The sequence below is a fragment of the Diadema antillarum genome, unplaced genomic scaffold (assembly GCF_040938485.1).
Source record: "Diadema antillarum isolate AM-2024a unplaced genomic scaffold, OU_Dant_1.0 seq00000247_RagTag, whole genome shotgun sequence".
Taxonomy (NCBI): domain Eukaryota; kingdom Metazoa; phylum Echinodermata; class Echinoidea; order Diadematoida; family Diadematidae; genus Diadema; species Diadema antillarum.
Genome location: NW_027271291.1, coordinates 455,113 through 475,187, shown reverse-complemented (window position 1 = coordinate 475,187; position 20,075 = coordinate 455,113). Strand labels below are relative to the sequence as shown.

At 37.7% G+C, this 20,075-nt stretch overlaps 1 protein-coding gene across 1 annotated transcript in view; it reads right to left on the bottom strand.

The window, feature by feature from the left end:
* Window positions 1-5,684: 5,684 nt before the first annotated feature.
* Window positions 5,685-20,075, bottom strand: part of LOC139729574 (beta-hexosaminidase subunit alpha-like) — a 40,842-nt gene continuing 26,451 nt past the window's right edge. Inside the window, exons 10-13 of the mRNA XM_071640499.1 lie at window positions 15,837-16,014; window positions 9,147-9,237; window positions 6,488-6,592; window positions 5,685-5,836 (exon numbers count right to left, since the gene is read on the bottom strand). Of these exons, the coding sequence (XP_071496600.1) occupies window positions 5,776-5,836; window positions 6,488-6,592; window positions 9,147-9,237; window positions 15,837-16,014 (435 nt within the window). The 3' untranslated portion in view covers window positions 5,685-5,775. The remainder of the gene's footprint in view (window positions 5,837-6,487; window positions 6,593-9,146; window positions 9,238-15,836; window positions 16,015-20,075) is intronic.

Genomic DNA, 20,075 nt, shown 5'->3' with positions numbered 1-20,075 from the left:
CGTTGTAACGGGAATTTCGTTATAACCATATTCGTTATAACAGGAGTGCACTGTATACATGTACCACTGCTGGTGTAATGTGATTGTCACCAATGAATATTAATGTAATTTAAATTTTGATTGATAATGGGATTAATTTATTGCTAGAATCATAATTTTACGTGTTCATGGAGGTGAAACAGAGAATGGGCTTCCTGCCCTTCCATCTATCTTGGTATCATGTAAGAAATAAATATTGTATACGTAGTAATTATATATGGTATACAATTTGATTTTGAAATGTGAGATTTGATATAAAACCTACAGGTATTGCAATACACTCAAACAAAGCTTGTTTCATATCTGAGTATGTTTTGCTCCCAAGCATTCTGAATTTGGAGGAAAGAATCTGAATTATGACAATTCCCAGCTCTTGTTTCAATAGTCAAGGCGCTAATTCCTGTAAGAGGCTTAATTAAGGAGTTCATTCAACCCACCCCGCAGAAAAGGTTTGACGAAACAAGGTGGTAGATGGGACCTCTGTGAACATCCCCAGGTAGTATGTGGTTCCAAATTGTGGTGTCAGTAGAATTTTACTGGCCACTTTTCATCATGATTTGTTGGAACAAACATAAAAGAGTCTGCGCACGCCAAGACTATTACACGCACCACTAACACTGCTACAGGCGCCAGTGCCAGTGCTGCGTGTAGTAGTCTTAGCGCGCATATACTTTTTCTTCGATAAACAAGGGTTTTGCCTGCAAACTAACTTTTCACACCAAGCTGGGTTCGGTGTAGTGTAGTTTCTAGCCGTTTTTATTTCGTCTTTATTTCAAGAGTTCAAGCAAGCCGAGTGAGAGCGCATACCCGGTGATTGTGACGACCGAATCGCAATCACTGGGTGTGTGCTCTCACTCCACTTAGCGCAATATATACAGCGGGCTTCTGCATAATACACAAGCTGCAAGTCAGAGAAATAAAGACAAAAAAATGGCTAGAAATTAAGACTAGGGTCGGTAAACGCTTGTCGCTATTTGGGGCACTGAAAACGACAAACTCGCACAGTTTTTGCATTTATTACATGAAGAATTCATCAAAACTGCATAAAAGTATATATGTACATGTTGCTAGAGATGTCATCCATACAGTGGGATTCATTGTAAGTTGTAATATTGTGCATAGTTACCATGGTAACCGGATACCTAAAGGTGACTGGTAACCCCCAAAATGCCTGCTGCTGCTGCTCTTATAGATGCAATAAAAAAAAAACACAATTTTTAATTGATTTTCGTTAAAAAAGTTTTCCCTGTTGCCATAGCAACCAGTATTATCCAATCAGAATTTAGTTGTCAATAACTCAAAAACTAAAGCCCATAATTTCAAAAAGCTCGATAAGCATGTCCTTCCTTCTGCATAAAGTGTACGACATCAGGTATATGTGAAGAATATTTTGAAGCATTATCAAGTTACAGCAAAATTTGTAAGCAAAGGCATAATAAACGGCCATTGAAAGAAAGATATCATTCTCGAATAGTAAAATGCATGAAAAAGTTGCATCCGTCGTACTTTCAACACAAATTTGACTTCAAAGCATAGGCAAATGTATATAGTTTTTAATAATATATGGACACAAATTTCCCTTAAAAATAAGATGAATACAGAAAGCAAAGCCAATATTCTATAGTAGCTCTTTCGAGTGTTTACAGAGCGATGGTTATTCAAAACAATCCTGGAAAAGAGCTGAGGAAAGCAATTGATTGTTTATGTTCTTAAAGGAAGTTTATTCAAGAATACCGATAAATTCCTTTCTAAAGAAGGAATATAGACGTGCGCTGGATTATTCATCAAAGAATTAAGCGTACTTTTGTGTTCGTTAGCTATTGTAAAAATATATATATAGAACAAAATGAAATATCATGATATGTAAATTTTATTCAAAAAGTGCAGTAATGAATTAATGCTGAGGAGAGAATGAGGGAAAAATCTTGGGCATCTTTTCCCTTTTTATCCAGACTAATTTTACAGTGTAGAGCTCATCTACAATGAGTGATGTGCACGAAAGGCAAAAGAAACAAACCTGTCTAAATTCCAGATATTTTTGGGAGTTACCAATCACCTGTAGGCATCCGGTTACCATGGTAACCATGCACAATATTATACCTTACAATGTATCCCATTGTATTGCTGACATCTCTAGCAACATGCACATATATAGTTTTAAGGCGTTTCGATGAATCCTTCGTGAAATAAATGCAAAAACTGTGATAATTTTGTCATTTTCAGTGCCCCAATAGCGACAAGCGTTACCGACCCTAGTCATAATTTCTAGCTGTTTTTATTTCGCCTTTATTTCTCTGAGTTACAGCTTGTGTGTTGTGCAGAAACCCGCTGTATTGCGCTAAGCCGAGTGAGGGTGCATGCTCAATGATTGCCACAAAAAACGGTTCGGGCGTCACAATCCCTGGGTATGCACTCTCACTTGGCTTGCTTCAACTCGGAGAAATAAAGACGAAATAAAAACGTCCGGAAACTACACTACACCGACCCCAGCTTAGCGTGAAAAGTTAGTTTGCAGGCAAAAACCGATGTTTGTCGCGGAAAAAGTCTTTGTACGCTAAGACTATAACACGCACCACTGGCATTGGCGCCTGTAGCAGTGCTAGTGGTACGTATGCAGTCAAACCTTTTCTGCGGGGTGGGTTGAACGAAGTCATTTTTTCTGGGTCGCTGCACCTGGACTACAATAAGAGCTTCCCCATTTTTCTACACGTAAATTGATAATTTTACAACACACTCCTATGGGAACCGCTCTTTCTCCTATATTTGAGTTAAATCATCCCTATTTTTCAGTCAGAGAGGTTAGGAATTATGTGCCTGATTTAAGCCCTACACATTATCTATAAACACAAATACATTGACCATGACACACTATGCATTTTGGCTACAAAGAAATTTGATATCAATAGATTTTTATTTTTGATTCAGAGTAAAAAATAAAAGTACACAAGGGAATACAATATGTCTGTTTCAAAGCAATGATAGATCTCAGTTCCAAATCATTTGTAATTTCCATAACATAATCTACAATAAGGCTGGATGCAGTACAAAACGAGTGCCACAAGAAATTAAGACTTCTTAATGGAAATCACACACATAAACACTTCCGAGTCTTAGTAGATTAGGTGATGAATTTCATTCATCAAGGAACACATGAAGACCAAAGGGAGTTTCTTAACATGTGAAAATACGAGTGTGTATCACTGTTTATAACAAAAATTGATGCTCTGAAAGATCACTACATGCCGTCATATGCAACTCAGGATTGCATGATTTCAACTATATAGAGACAAACAGAAAGACGAATGAACTGAATCTTTATAAGCAAAAACTTCAGTGTAAAAATATAATACAGCGGACTCCCGTTATAACGAAGTCATCAGGACCGGCAGATTTCTTTCGTTATATTGAAATTTCGTTATAAACGAACAACTAGACAGTAAAAAAACATAGAGCCGATTATGTTGCGTCCGGAATTTTTACTTCGTTTTAACCGGAATTTTGTTATAACCATGTTCGTTATAACAGGAGTGCACTTTATTACAAACATTTCATTCACATGTAACAGCATCACATACAATCTACACCACAGGACTTTCTTGAGTAATGCTCACGTACATAGTTTGTAGCTTTCCGATTAAATATTCTTAAAATCTCTTGAATGAACATTTTGTCATTATCACAGTTTGCTTGACATACACACACCAGGTTATAGAAATCAACCTTTTCTCTTTGAAAATGCCCAAGAATTTAATTTGTCAAGACACGATGCTCCCTTGGAACGAGTTCAATGTACAATGCAGCTCCGTTTTTTCCACTACTCAAACATGTACAGTGTATGGTCAGATGTCAGGTGTGAAGTAACCTTTCCCAATAATGCTAGGACGGACTCCTATATTTGCCTCAACATGCATTCAAATACTGTGCACATTTTCTCCCTGCAAACTTGCATGTTCACTGAAGAGAGAAAAAAATCAGTAGAGACAATTTCTTTTAAAGCCACAAGCAAAAAGCTGGGGAGACAATGGAGTGGTCTCAATTCAAGGCTCTCTCATGTGGGTTTCACAATCGAGACAAGTTTGCCCTCTAAGCAAGGTTCACTCTGATCAATGTATGGCTGTGGTCCCTGCAAAATTCAACACTGAGGTGTCTTGATCAAAGCCTAGATTTGATTGGCAGTGCAAGAAAAGAAATTGAAACTTAATATGACTGTAGGTGAAAATGTAATTTGGCAACAATTTTTGCGGCCACAAGAGCATTGTTACATGTACATGTACTTCATATCCGCATGCAAAGTATAAGACTTTAATGTACTTGTCATTTCTTTGTGAATTGATGAAATTAGCACACATCTTCATGTCTTTAATACCACATGAACCACAATCTCAGTGATCTATGATATCAATAATACTGTCCATCTATCCCAATGATATTGCTCAGCTCAAACTGTACACAAACAAATGCATACAGTACATAATGCCCACGAAGCCCTCGTCCAATACTTGTGGTGGAGAATGTGTCATTTTGTGTGTGTAAATTCATTAACTGTCATACAGTTAAAATTGTACAATGCAGTTGTTAATCTACAATGTACATACATGTACCATAATCACCTTAAGACAACTGATGTGATGATAGTGTGATACGCATATCCACACATAACACCTCAGGCTGTGGCAATGACAAAACCAGAGATACATTGTAAATTTTACTCAAAACTTTACTCGAAGTTAGGTTTCAGGGGTATATATATTCAAGCTTCATCTGAATAAAGCCCAGTCTGGGTAGTGGGTTCGCTATCTGTTTTGGTACTGCTAGGGTCCATGTGTTGCTTCATCAAGAAATAATTGCTGGTTGTACTCCTCAGAATTCCCATGTATCTGATGGAAGGGATTAACATGTCTGTAATACTAAGACTTCATCCACAATAATTATAACTACGTGTACAATATGAACATGGATATCTACGACAATTACAAAACAGTACAGTTACATGGTTGAACTACATACATGTACTAGGAACTGACTAATAAAAGTTTTGTTTTCGATTTTTTTTTTTCTGGTAAAGGATGATTCCTTTCAGTGATTCCCACAGCAAAAACAAACAAATGGTCATCTAATATAATCAGCATGCATTGTGTGATGGAATGACACCAATACAGTACATGATGGAATGTCGCTTTACTGATGCTAAGCATGTCTTCACTATTATCTTCGATGAGTCCCGAGAATCCCCTGGGCAGGTGTCTGTGGGCAATGCATGTTAGTTTTTGTTCTAAGGCAAGTGAAAAAAAAAAACATAAACAAAGACAAAAATAAACAAACAAACTCCGAAACTGGAAGAATGAATGATATTACTCATCACTAAGCATGGTAATCTGAGCCACATTTGGCAGATGTTTTTCTGCAATGAAATGTCAACATGCAGAAGTAAATAGACTGATTGCACATGAATAATTTGAAATACAAACGTAGTCCCTTCTCTGTCAAGAATAACGTCCGCTGCTCATACACGTATTTTGTATCCGCAGCAATCAAAAATGTGTTGAGAAGGGGCAATCACATCAAAACACGACATCACCCCCCCTCCCCTCCCCTCCCCTCCCCTCCCTTACAAGCAAACAACAAACAAACAAACTGACATCAAGACAGGTGCATTTCAGGTGGAAGGCCTCTGATTCGAGTGGAGCAATGAATTCTGACTGTTTTGTAGGTGACATTCCTGGGGGTGGACTGGTCCTATACCCACTCATATGGACAGAATCCTGGTCCAGTGATTGGTTCAGCTTGCAGGCCTCTCCTGAGAATGGACACACATGAATATAAGATAATGATACTGAACTAACAACTCTAAACAGTTCAAAAGCAAAGTTTACCTAGTGGGAAATATAGAGCAAAACTCAGCTTTAGTTCTTTAGAATAAAAAAGTATACAAAAGGCATTATATTTTACTCTTTTTTTTGTACAGTATGTGATTGTTTTAAAGAAAAAATGTTAGAGCCTCTTAAAACAGATTCTGTTTGAACAAGAATTCTCCCAAGACCCTTGTCTGGATTCATACGGGATTAGCCCTAATGCATTTGAAGAAAAATCTTTTCAAAATCTACGTCCTGCTGTGTTGTTTTTTTCTCACTTTTTTTATTGGGGGACAATAATCACAATAGTCCCATCTACACATATTCATACTGCACGTTGAAGGTTTATTATGGTCTTTGATAAGTTTTGTCAGTGCATATCAATCTTAAATATCAACAAGATGAAGATGAAGAATGTGGAGATAGTGTAATTGTCAAACAAATATTCAGCGTATGACTGAGTAAGATCCTCCAAAATGAATGTTATTTTCTTTTAATGCAAAAATGGACTTTGAGTTGGAAATAAATATCATACTTCATTAAAATTATACTTCATAGAACATAAAGATGAAACTTCACTGTTGAGTCTCTCTTACCTGACCATTCGGCATCTCTGCTCGAGGATCCTTGGAGCAGCATCCACGACGGAAGTCACACTCTTGGCGCTCCACAGGCGTTCTGCTACAGCACTGGCACGTGGCCTGAACATGAGAATGAAGATTGTGTTCTTGTAAGTGCTTCACAGCAATGATTAACTAGAAAGCAGTTTCCATGGCAACAGTGGCATAAAAGTGTTAAGTGTCCTCGTCCCTACTGTATGGAAATTGCAATCAAAATTAGAGGTGATAGTTGGCAAATCCATGTCAGAAATGAGACCATGAAGACAATTTTAACACCTCTTATGAGTTGGAACAAACATGAAAGGCAAGTAGGCCTACTGAATTATTTAGTGAATTATTACAATAACCATAGCAATTACCTTCTACTTCACATAATGTAAAAATGTTGTGTTGTTTGTATAGATTGCTCTTTACATCAAAATGAAATAGATAATAATCTAGTAATATAATGCTATTAAAGTATGCTATTAACACTCTTACATCATGTTTGCATTCACTTGACATTGTTACCCAACATCATTTTATGACAATTTAGGCATCACTGTGAGAGGAATTCAATTCTCTTTTGTTCAGTAAAGTTGCACTGAAGCTGTACATAATTTAGATTAAAGAGACAACCAACACATTGACCTTTGATTAAAGAGACAGCCAACACATTGACCTTTGATTAAAGAGACAGCCAACACATTGACCTTTGATTAAAGAGACAGCCAACACATTGACCTTTGATTAAAGAGACAGCCAACACATTGACCTTTGATTAAAGAGACAGCCAACACATTGACCTTTGATTAAAGAGACAGCCAACACATTGACCTTTGATTAAAGAGACAGCCAACACATTGACCTTTGATTAAAGAGACAGCCAACACATTGACCTTTGATTAAAGAGACAGCCAACACATTGACCTTTGATTAAAGAGACAGCCAACACATTGACCTTTGATTAAAGAGACAACCAACACATTGACCTTTGATTAAAGAGACAGCCAACACATTGACCTTTGATTAAAGAGACAGCCAACACATTGACCTTTGATTAAAGAGACAGCCAACACATTGACCTTTGATTAAAGAGACAGCCAACACATTGACCTTTGATTAAAGAGACAGCCAACACATTGACCTTTGATTAAAGAGACAGCCAACACATTGACCTTTGATTAAAGAGACAGCCAACACATTGACCTTTGATTAAAGAGACAGCCAACACATTGACCTTTGATTAAAGAGACAGCCAACACATTGACCTTTGATTAAAGAGACAGCCAACACATTGACCTTTGATTAAAGAGACAACCAACACATTGACCTTTGATTAAAGAGACAGCCAACACATTGACCTTTGCTCCTGTCATCGTTTTCTCTCTTTCAGTCGCTTTCTTTTCTTTCACAAGGAAAAAAAATTGCTGGAAAACAAACCAAACTTCCATAAATTACTGGGTAAATTCACATGATTTATTAACTGATCAGCCCTGAGATGGCAAAACAATGTACCTACATCCAACATCATTTCCAATCAATCTAGTTTGAAGTTTCGCAAACATACAGCTCTTTTTCTGTCTTTGTTAAATACTTAATATCTTATCCCAGAAGGACCAACAGTATGTAATACAGTGAATACAAATTGATTTCACTAGACCCTTTATTTTTAGAATAATTTGCATTTAATAAAAACATACGTTGTTTTGCCGTCTCAACATAACCACGCTACTGCCTTTGCTATGGCAAAACAATGTAAGTCTTGATCAGTGGCGTGTGTATAATGTCCTACAACTCAATCATGTGCACGTATCTGAGGCCGCGCATCGTGCAGCCTGTTACTGCGTAAACATGTAGATGGCAAAGCAACGTATTGCATGTACAATTTGTAGATACGTTGGTTTGCCAACTCTATGCCCAACGTGTGTTGAGGAGGGGCAAGCATATCGCCGCTTTAAACAACGTTGTTTTGCCAACAAAATTTGAACAACTCCCACTGAAAGGGGGGGGGGTCGTATCTCAGTAACAGAAAGGGTTCTAATTTCAAGATTTGGTCAAGAGTTAGATTGTACTAAATCAAGCTGAAATATGTAATTAAGTCAATTTTCATGAATTTTTGACATACATTGTTTTGCCATCTCACGTCCGTGATATTACTGCACACTGTTAACTCTTTATGTGCCATGGTGTAAACCCACTGTGGGCCATATTACTCTGAGATGGCAATGCAGGCATGCTTTGGGAAAACACTTTGTTTTTCAAGCTTTGGTATGACATACATTCTATGACAAATCTATGATTATTTTTCTTTAAAATGATCAGCAGCTACAATACTGTCCAGGTTTGAGAGGCATCATATGACTTTTTCACATCCAACCGTGAAACAAAATTAGGATTTACTTGGAAACCCTCCAGGGGACACTGCTTCCAATATTCAATCCCCACGCAGTGCAAGCTACATGGAACATGAATGGGATCAGAAGAGAAGTATTCATTGTACATACTGTCACTTGGCGACCTATAGATCAGTTTGGGCGGGTTTTGTGCATTTGAGCAATATATGTGAACTCAGCACGCCATTGACCGAGCTGGGCGTGTGAGCATGGCACATAAAGAGTTTAGAATTTGATTCCAAAACCTGCATGTACTTTACCATGATCTTGAGATGAGATTGGTGGAGTCCACATACTCTCCCCACATACACACCTCTCCTCCAATCACCAATGCTTTTTGTGCTGCCGTGCCTGAAATCAGATATCAGTTATACAGGCGTATTAATTGATGGGGGGGGGGGGGGGGGGGGGGGGGAGTAATAGTGTTTCAAAATGCCATTGACATTTGAAAATTTACCCCATTTGCGGCACGCATTGAAATACCAAAATAACATTTACTTTATCTACAGATGAAAGAAATCATGCTTTACTATTTTCTTCCCCACATGATTGGGGATAGGCTGATTTTGCTATAACATGCATTTCTCATAGACACATGCCTGAGTACACTCGAGACTGGTCTCCTACTGGCAACTTTCTATGAACAGAATTGGCCTATTGCACCATGCTGGCAACTAATTTGTCATCTCTTATTCATCATGCACTGTTGTACGGATCACTTGTTTAAAAGCAAAGGTAAACAAAGCATGCCACAGAACAATTAAAAAAATGCAAACTTGGCATATACAGAACTTGCTTGATGAAACAAAATTTAAATGTGATTGGAAAATTTGAAGTAAATGAGAACTTCGGGAGGTGGAGAACATAGTCTGCTTTGAATGGATCAATAACTTTAAGATTTCGATATGACTCAATTTATACTGCCCTTTCAACAAAAAGAAAAATATGTTTCACTTGGTTACAGAACATTGCTATGGAATTATACAGCATTTGAAAGAAATACTTTTTAAGGCATGACAGAGAGCATGAATCATTATGAGAAGATATTTACGGATCGTTGGGATATTAGTGCACCAAGCTAATGTCATGTTGAACTGCCACATCCACAACATCACTCTAATAAATATGATTGCAGAGACATATCATACAATGTATGCTTACCACACAGCAACACCATTGTGTTAGTGATGAAATAATATGTGGACTACAATAATTGTTTGCAAACAACATGCACAAACAGTATCAAACAATGCTTTGAGGGTTCAAATGAGACTCGGACAGTCCCTCATGCTGCTTCTAAGAATGGCATTGAAATGAAATTCCCACAGCAAAAGGGATTACTCTTAAGCAAAAGAATACAAACCTAGAAAAAAAAGAGCAACCTACAAGAAAATGACAGGAAAGAGTTGCAGCAGAATTTCACTTAACCCTAATCAGGCTGGGGGGGGGGGGGGCGGAATCCGCCCCCCCCTCGACGTTTTGCGCAATATCTTCGCAGCGCGATAAGCTCCCGCCGCGATGTTTCATGACTTTTTTCTTTCAAGTATCGCACAACTTTTGATTGTTGCGCCCGTGCGTACCGTTTTGACGCGACGCCCGTTCGAAAAAAAATTGTCAACCCCAAAATTGCTCCAAAACGTGATTTTGTGTACAAATCCAATGCAAATTGTGTTTTTTCAATTAATTCACATAAAAATTCACATCTTGACTTAGAATGGACGAAATTAATTCATTTTAGCATAATGAAGCTTCGAAAAATGTCTGTGACAAATTTTGGCCAAAAAACAAACAAAAACAAAAGGTCGAAAAACAGAGAAATACATAAATTCAAAAAACAATCAAATACATAAGAAATTAATTTCGATACAGATTTCTTTTTATCCTATGTCTCAGGAGAATGATACAAGAAACATTTTAAAAAAGAAATTAGCTTAATTAGAGCATTAATAAGTGATTTAGAGCCCAAAACTGATTTTATGCATAAATTACAATAATTAATTAATATAAAATATAAGAAAAATTTTTCGGAGAAAGCAACCATACATTTTGATAGTATACATCGCGGGCGTCGCGCGTGTCGATTTTCGGCGCGATCACGCGTTCCATAGGCGAGATCTGAAGGGGGGGGGGGCGGAATCCGCCCCCGATTGAACTTTACAGTGCACATACACTGTATTTTCCAAATATTCTAGTTAATTAGTGAAAAAGCATGCTAAACAAATTTACTGATTGAATTAAAGCATGCAAAATAAAGCTTGCAAAATAATTTCAGGATGTTTCCGAAGCTGGCCATGATGCCAACAAAGATTTTAGTTTATAGGTTTGTTTAGTTGTCTGCTTGATATCTCTTCTTTCACTTAACTCTTTATGTGCCTTGGTGTAAACGCCCTGTGTGCCACATTATTCTGAGACAGCAATGTAGTCCTGCTTTGGGAAAACATTTTGTTTTTAATTTCCAATCTATTGAACTATTCTAGATTTTTGTTACCCTAAACATGTAATAAACAAAGTTGCAGAGAAAATGCCAGGTTTTGCTTTGATGTAAATTATTTGACAAATCAATGATCACTTTTTTTTTTCTTCAAATGACCAGTAAATGTCATTGTATAGTATTGTAAATTACAAATTATTGTACTAGGTGTTACAAAAAACATTTCCCACTTTTGATCCTTAATAGTTCAAAAACTATATATCAGGTAACACTGACATTGATATGAGCAATAGCTGAATAGTGTACAATTTTGTTGGAGGCAATTTCAAAATGACAGCATAATTCAGTTTCATTAAATTAAACATTAATTTTTCAGTTAGGTTTCAGATTTTGCTCTATTTTCAACCTTCTGTACAAAACTTTAAAGGGATCACATATTTTGGTTGAGACCTAATTTCAGGTTTCTAACATTTTTTGGTGAGGTAATGAGAAACTTCTTATGAAATATGAAAGAGCATGTAATTCTATGAGGAATTCAACATTTATTTGATGAAAATTGGTTTTTAGATGGCTGAGATATCCAAAAAAGAGGGATTCTAATAAAGTGTGAGACCCACACTTTATTACGATCCCTTTGTTTTACTTTGTGTTTGGATGTTTCAGTCATTCCAAACCCGATTTTCATCAAATAAACTTAGAATTCCTCTTAAAATGGTATGCTCTGTACTATATAATAAGTGTTTTCTTGGTATCTTGCAAAAAGTTAAAAGCCCAATTCTCATCTCCACCAATACTGTACCATCCCTTTAACTTTGCACAGAAGTCAATTGGTGTGTATGGGAGTGTGTAGTTGACACCCACACAATGGTCCCGGACGATGACCAGGATTTGAATGCTCCATTATTTATTCATGAGAAATTCCACTATCACAGCTAGTCTTTATTCATTCTGAAATGTGGTGTGTGCAAGCACGTGGAAACATGTGCTTACTTCTTTCATGTGCATGCATTTCACCCATTGCCATGAATTCAGACTAGCAGTGCCTAGGGCAATCCACCATGAATAATCAATAAAACATTCATGTGCCTTGGAGCAGAGCTCTGAACAGGTAGTATCCAGGTCCATTGTTCAGGGTCATTGAGTACACACTCACATACACATCATTAGTTCCTGTGTAAAGTTCAGGTTTTGTACAGAGGGTAAAAATTTGACCAATATCTGGAACCTACCTTTGAAATTAATCATGGATTTCATGAAACTGATATAGGTTTTCATATTCAAATCACCTCCAACTAAATTGTACACTATTCAGCTATTACTCATATTAATGACAGTTTTATCTGATATATAGTTTTTGAGCTATTAAGCATCAAAAGGGGGAAATGTTTTTTGCAACACCTTGAAATTAATCAATTCTAAAGTAGATAAGCTTGAAAAAGTGCCTGCCACAAATTTTGGCAAAAAAACCCAATAGAAAACAAAAGGTCAAAAAAACAATAAAATACATAAGAAATTAACAAAACAATAAAAAACAAAAGATATTGATTTTGATTGCACTATTTTTTTACAAGAAAATTGTTTGATGTGTCTTGAGGAACTCTGACACAAAAATTTAGCAATCCTTCATTCTTTTTGATGGAGTTATAGGTGAAAATATGATTTCATGCGTAAATTTGCATAATTAATTTATTAAAAAATATAAAATCAACATTTTTCTATTGTATGACCATGTAATCTTTTAGTTGACATCTGGCTCTATATTCAGGCAAAATTTTGCGGCGATCGCGCGATCGGAGGCCGAGATCTGAAGGGGGGTCAAATTGACCCCCCCCCCCCCCCCCAGTAAAAACTTGGTCTCAAATAGCCCAGTTAGAATAGGGTTAAGGCATTATTTTTGCACACAAAACAGTGAAAGAAAGTTAGAATTTGCTTGCAAATCAAGAAAGGAACATCGTTTGATATTCAATCACCACATAAAATGCAAGCTACGCGAGACAGGAATGGAACCACGAGAAATGCTTTCATTGTTCCGCGGCATTTGGTGATTAATTGATCGGTTTGGGCGGGTTTGTGCGTTTGAGCTGAATATGAGAAGGTGGCATGCCGTCGACTGAGTCGGGTGTGCCAACGTGGCACATAAAGAGTTAACAAAGAAATATATAGCCAGCTTTAAGATCAAGCAGAGCAGCAGACCTGAACCATTCACATAGGGCAGAGTGACCTCAATTATGTCCGCATTGATGCAGAAGAGAATTATCTTAAAAGAAAAACTAGAAATGTCGCTACGGCGACTGGTGTATGCCTCCGCCATAATGCATGGTTCTCCTAATAGGTCTATAGTACAATGTCTTGACAATGTGTGATGATAGTTTCACACAATTGGCAAAATATTAAAATGACAGGTTTGCCACAAATGTGCTGAATGTTCACTTTCCTAGAACTAGGTTCAATTGGATGAATGATTAAAACGTCAGAGTGCAGGTATTTGGGGGAACTGATGATTTTTACTTGACTTTTGACCCTTTTATAAGTTTATGCATTGAGTAATTTTCAAGGTATTGAGAAAAAGTATAATTTCAGTATTAAATGGTAAGATAGTATTATCTAAACCTGGCCTTTGACCTTTGACCTCACAGTTCCAAAGAGAATCACTGTTAGGTAGAACATGCATAAATATGTAAGTTTCATGATAATACCTTGAGTTACTTTTGAGATATGGAGGAAGAAGTGCAATTTAGCACTTTCACTTGACCTTTTGACCTTTGACCTTTTGGCAAGAAACTTCCCACAGAATATATATTGGGTTATACATGCATACATCAAGTTAAAAAAAAATCCTTCAGGATATAAGGAATATAAGGAAAGTAGTGATATTTTGAGGAGTTGACCTTGACCTTTGACCCCCTGACCTTTGACCCATGACCCCCAACTTCCTTAGATAATCACTGCCCATCGGTACATGCATATATACTAAGTTCCATGAAGATACCTTGAACCATTTGCGAGATATGGAGAAAAACATGAAATTTCAACTTTTTTCACAAAATGACCTGTGACCTTTGACCCCGTGACCCTAAAATCCAAACAAAGTATTATCCCCCCAGGATATACCCTCATACCAAGTTTGATGCAAAACCGCCTCACGGTTCTTGAGATATCGACAAAAACAAAACGGGACGGACGGACGGACGGACGGACGGACGGACGGACGACCCGAAAACATAATGCCTCCGGCCACTTCTTTGGCGGAGGCATAAAAACAACAACTTTAGTGCATGCAGTAAACCAGAAACAGCAGTTACAATGAAAAGTCAGGCACATCAGAAAGAGGCATCTTCTCTTGATGGTTGATTTCATTAGAATTTCACAGATCCATTGCCATACCCCACGGGCAATATTCTGTTTTTGAGAGAAGCTACAAGTAAACAAACTTTTGAGTGTTATTCATGGGTGATGAGATGTGAGATTAACAACCATGCAGCCAATGCGTGCAATGTTCAAACAAGACTCAACAACAATACATGCAATGGAAGCCACTTGCTATTGTGCATGTGTGGAACGTTCAAACTGAAAATTGTGACAGGCAGTATATAGAACATAATTTTGTGTCTTAATTTTATTCAGAATGCTTGGCTAGAACAGTATAGATGCCAATTTCTTGATTTCTGAGACATTCGGGCAAAAGTTATTGCTGTCCATCTGTTGATGCCCAAACTATAAACTAGTTCGGAGTTAGCTCATGGGCGCATTGGTACGAATGACCTTTCTCTTTTCTCAGTCGGTTAGGGGCACTTCACTCGTTTTAGAGCCACATGATGCATAAGCTTTATATAACAATTTATGGGATTCACAATCCTGTTCAAACAAAGAATAGAGTGGCGTAGACCAGATGAGTAGAACGATCCGTCAATTTACACTTGGGAAAGCATCCATTTCGTTATTTTGCATTGAATGTATTGACAATCTCTTTCTATTGATATTGCCAAATACCACTTTTGCTGTCAGGTGGATGTGCTGGCAAGCAGCATTTATAAGTATCTCATGAATAATCATTACATTACAGATGGTTATCCCAGTGAATTTAAAAACCATTATGCCTGTTGGTCCGAATGACCTTGTTTCTGCTCATGCGCAAAGTGGAACTACGAACTGGCTTATTATCAACCTCAGTTGTAAAATTGTCCCAAATTGATGTTAGAGACAAAGGGGTACTGACAGCCTTTAATATTGCTTGTTTTCACCTCTCAAAATAGCATTAATTCATTTCTATGAATCAACATATAGATTCATGTCTCCATTCATGACTCCATGCTATGAGTACTGGCTCACTAGGTATGTCACAAAATCAAGAGAGGAAATCTAAAATGTTAGTATTTGAGAACATAGGTTAATCCTAATGAAAACTGACATCATTACATTTTCATGCTTGAATTCGGTTAGATTTGGCAGGCCAACACACTCGCTGTGACACGGTAAAACACAGCACAAGGAATATGGGTCTGAGACGCAAGAAACATACCACTAATCTTCTGTGGGTCAACTTTGTACAAGCTGCGCCACTCTTGCGTGTAGGGGTTAGCCACGCGGTTCAAATAGTACGGGGAAGAGATGAGGGCTCGAAAGCCCTTCTTGGTCACGTTGGCCGCCTCGCTTTCCCAGCTCCCCTTCCACACATGCACAATGGTGTCGGGGCTCACCTGCCAGTTCGAGAACCAAAGCAAGCATGGAGGGGGTGGACGGGCAACAAAAAAAAAAAAGCACACACAGACACATGACTTTACATGCAACATACACGTGTTAGGGCACTTAGAAGAGATCTTGTAAATCCATGGTGTGATGAGCAGCCAAATCCCCTTCCCCTTCCTCAGACCTCACACATACATTGTGGTGATGAATATCTTTTGGCTAATGGCCGAAACAAAGTGAAGGGCTGACACACATCCTGTGTCTGCAATGCCTGGAGTATCCCTTTGAAGAGTGTGTGGATGAAATGCTTCGTTTATGGACTTACACTACGTGGAAAACATTTTTCATATTTCCATTCTTTTAAATATGACAACACATGTGAAAACTGAGAACAAAACAAAAAATACAACCCCCAAAAAAACTTAACCATGAAAGTTATGGCATTTACAAACATGTGTATGTCAACCCAAATGAGGGTCATGGTATAAACTTGAGGTATTAACTTTAGTTAAAAATATCAAAAGGTTTTTTTTTAGCATTATAGAAAAGTAAGAGTGTCTCAGTGCCTAAGATAATCTGAAGTATGACTGTTTGAATAGGGTCTGAGGAAATCATGTACAATTGCTGAAAGAACATTCTCAACAAGTTGTTCTTTTTGAGATCATGTTTAAGAAGACATCATGTCTAATTTGAATGAACGTCATGTAAGGAGCTGCCTCCAGCCCGATATTTTGACAGATCAACTACATTATACTGATACATATCGTGTCTTTTATGTATGAATAAATATTCTTTTATGTCACACATATCCATCTCTGTATTTGTACTTGATGGCAAGAATATAGTGAGTATTTGAAAACAAGTTTTTTTTAATGATTTCGCTTGTCAAAGTGATTTGTGATGCTTGGAATGGATTAATAAAACAAGTGTGACAAATGATTTTCTGGAAAGTTGCTTATGTGTCATGAGGCTGCGTTGCAAAAAAGGCATGAGATCATGGAAGAGATGTTTGCCCACAAAATGCCCGCCTCCCGAGGATGCAATGACCTTTGATCTGGAAATGAAGCACGAGGGTTACACACATTCAACACAGCATGCAAGCAGTACAGTGAGAAAGCACAGTGCATTACATATCTGTACAAAACAAGAGGGACACTGAAATGGTAGCATGAGGTATTCCCCACACCGTTAAATGCCGTAGGTTCCACGCCATAGTACGATTTCCAGTCCTGGCTGTAGGGGCTCTCCACGTAATTTAGATACCACGGGGTCGACAGCAGCGTCTGAAACCCCTTCGCAGTGACGTCTGCCAGTTCACTTATGTACGGGTTCTTCCAGACGTGTACGACTGTGTCTGGTAGTACCTAGATAGTGGAAAGGAAAATACTACAGGAAGTAGAGTCCATGACTGTGAAGAATAAACAGAGAGATCTCCACCTGCAACTTGTGTCAAGATTCCTGGATACTGGTTGCTCTTACACCGACAAACAAACTCATATTCTCAGAAATGATTATGGTAACATCACAATTACGGCACTATCACAGATAATTCTTTGATTTTTTAGTATAGGCACAGTTTGCATTGTCATTCATGCTTCTATTTTTTCAGTCTTCTTCCAAGGCAATCATCCTTTCAAGACAAGTACATATGATAGTGGTCATACTGCCTCAAATCAATACACATTTCCACAAGATATATTTTAGGAAATATACCAACAATGTAGTTACAAATTGTAAACTCATTCATCTATTTTGTACACCTTTCTGCAACATTGAATTAATTGCACTATGCTAGATTGTGTCATATTCTACTTCATAATATCTGAATAATTGTACAATGTCCATCTTCAGAACATCAAATTGAGGTGCTGGCTTTACTGTACTGTACATCCAAAAGAAGGGGGAAAAAAAGAAATACTACTAAGAACAGAATGAGTGTGAGCAATGCGACAACTATACAGTAAGAATCCACATTAGTACAAAGTTGTACAGTTGGATTAGTAATAGACAGGTATGCTCCTCTTCAAGTATATGTACCTGTTGAGGAAAAGTAAGGACAAGGTGAAACTTGATTGTTAGAAGTAGGGTAATATATATATATATATATATATATATATATATATATATATATATATATATATATATATATACACATACAACTGGGCTTACAGCCACTTTGACACGATCGCACATTGTCACTAATTAACCACACCATACCACCATACCACCATACGTGCATCCTTGTGTTTGCTGTATCACAACAACCAAAGGCTTTTCATTTTCAAATCATGAAGGGGATAGATGGGGTCCAGGAAGAATTGAGCTCATTGAATAATCAATTTGATGCGGGAGTGTTATGCAGGCATACTATCATAATTTGAGTGTTATCATTTGTATATCTTAAAAAGCGGACATGGTTATGACATATTATATTTTGGATCAAAAATTTGTCTTCCAGTGATTGGTTAAAAGAGCTTCACGTGATTATAGGTATTTTGAACTATTTTAGAGTGTTGGTGTGTTTGACACTCCATGAAGTACTATTTGCAAAATGACGTCACTTTTATGACGACATTTTGCAAATAGTATGTACTATTTGCAAAATGATGTCACAATCACCCTTCTTTACAATCAAGTGTAGGTCCCTACGTGGTCCGTCCACGTCCGGTCCCAAATTCTAGTGTTCAGGTCTGCAGCGGCCATACGAGCGCTTGGATACATGCGACGGGCAACTCTGGCGGTGCCACGGCTGCTACGTTTTTCAATTTCCGGTCTCTCGCACTGTTGCATATTGCAGGCGCTGCGCTGCCGCCGCAGTGCGGCTAAACTGTGACCAGCCCCAACACGCAGTGTTGCAGTGTGACTGTGTACACGGAGCGTCCCGGGGTTAGGCTAAGCTTATAATGATTTTCACTTTTTATTCAAATTTTTGATCCAAAATATAAAACAAATATACTTTGCCTAGTTTCGAGTTTCTTGTTAAAACTATGAGCCTCGGTGACTCCAAACTAGCACTATTCACTTCGGGGCTGCGCCCCTCAGTGAATAGTACTAGTTTGGAGTCACCTCTGCCCATAGTTTTAACAAGAAACTCTCAAGGCCAAGTATATTTGTATACTATACTTCAGTGATTGAAAATGACAACAGGATCATGTTACTAACAATATCATATTTTTTTTTCTGCTGTATGTTTCCTACCATTGGCCTATCTTTCATCATAGGTTGCTGTGTACACAAATCAAGATTATTCACTTATTCTACATTTACAGTTGTAATGAGTATTTCCTGCATCTTGTAACATCCTGACTATGACTGTTTCAATTGTGCATTTGTAAAGTCTCACCTACATGGTAAATTATAAAGCCAATCAATATAGTGTAGCACTTTGGTAACAATGTGTCTATATTGGTCTAAAAACCAAATGAAAACTAGTAATATCATTGTAGGTGATTAATACCCCAACAAGTTCTATCTACAAGTCTTTTTTCTGACTAAATGGGGCTACAATGCATTGTTACCATGGCAACACACTTCAGGTACTCTAAAAATTTTGTCCTGCACAACTTTATACCACAGTGACAATGTGTGCCAAATTTCTTCCAACTCGCATAAAAACTAGAGAAGAATTTCAATCTGCAATCTTTCTCCTGGCTTGGAGGCCTCAATGTTCTGTTACCATGGCACTGCACTTTCCAGTACCCTCAAAGAAAGGTCTTGCTCAACTTTACACCCAGTTTTTTTTTTTCATGTGTGTGAATATTCTTATGAACCACTTAAAAAAACTAGAGAAGTAGTTCAATCTGCAAGCTTTATACCCAATTTTGGGGCTATAATGTGCTGTTACTATGGCAATGCACTTTCCACTTCTTTTGAAAAATGTGTCCTGCACAACTTTACACTGATCCTAATACATAAATGTATGTGTGCAAAATTGCATTTGAATTGCTTGAAAACTGGAGAAGTACTTTGATCCGCAACATTTGCAACAGACCAACAACAGATTACCCACCAAACCGCCTGCCCGCCTGCCTGCCCGACCACAAGCTGATTCCGACACACCCCTTTCAAACTT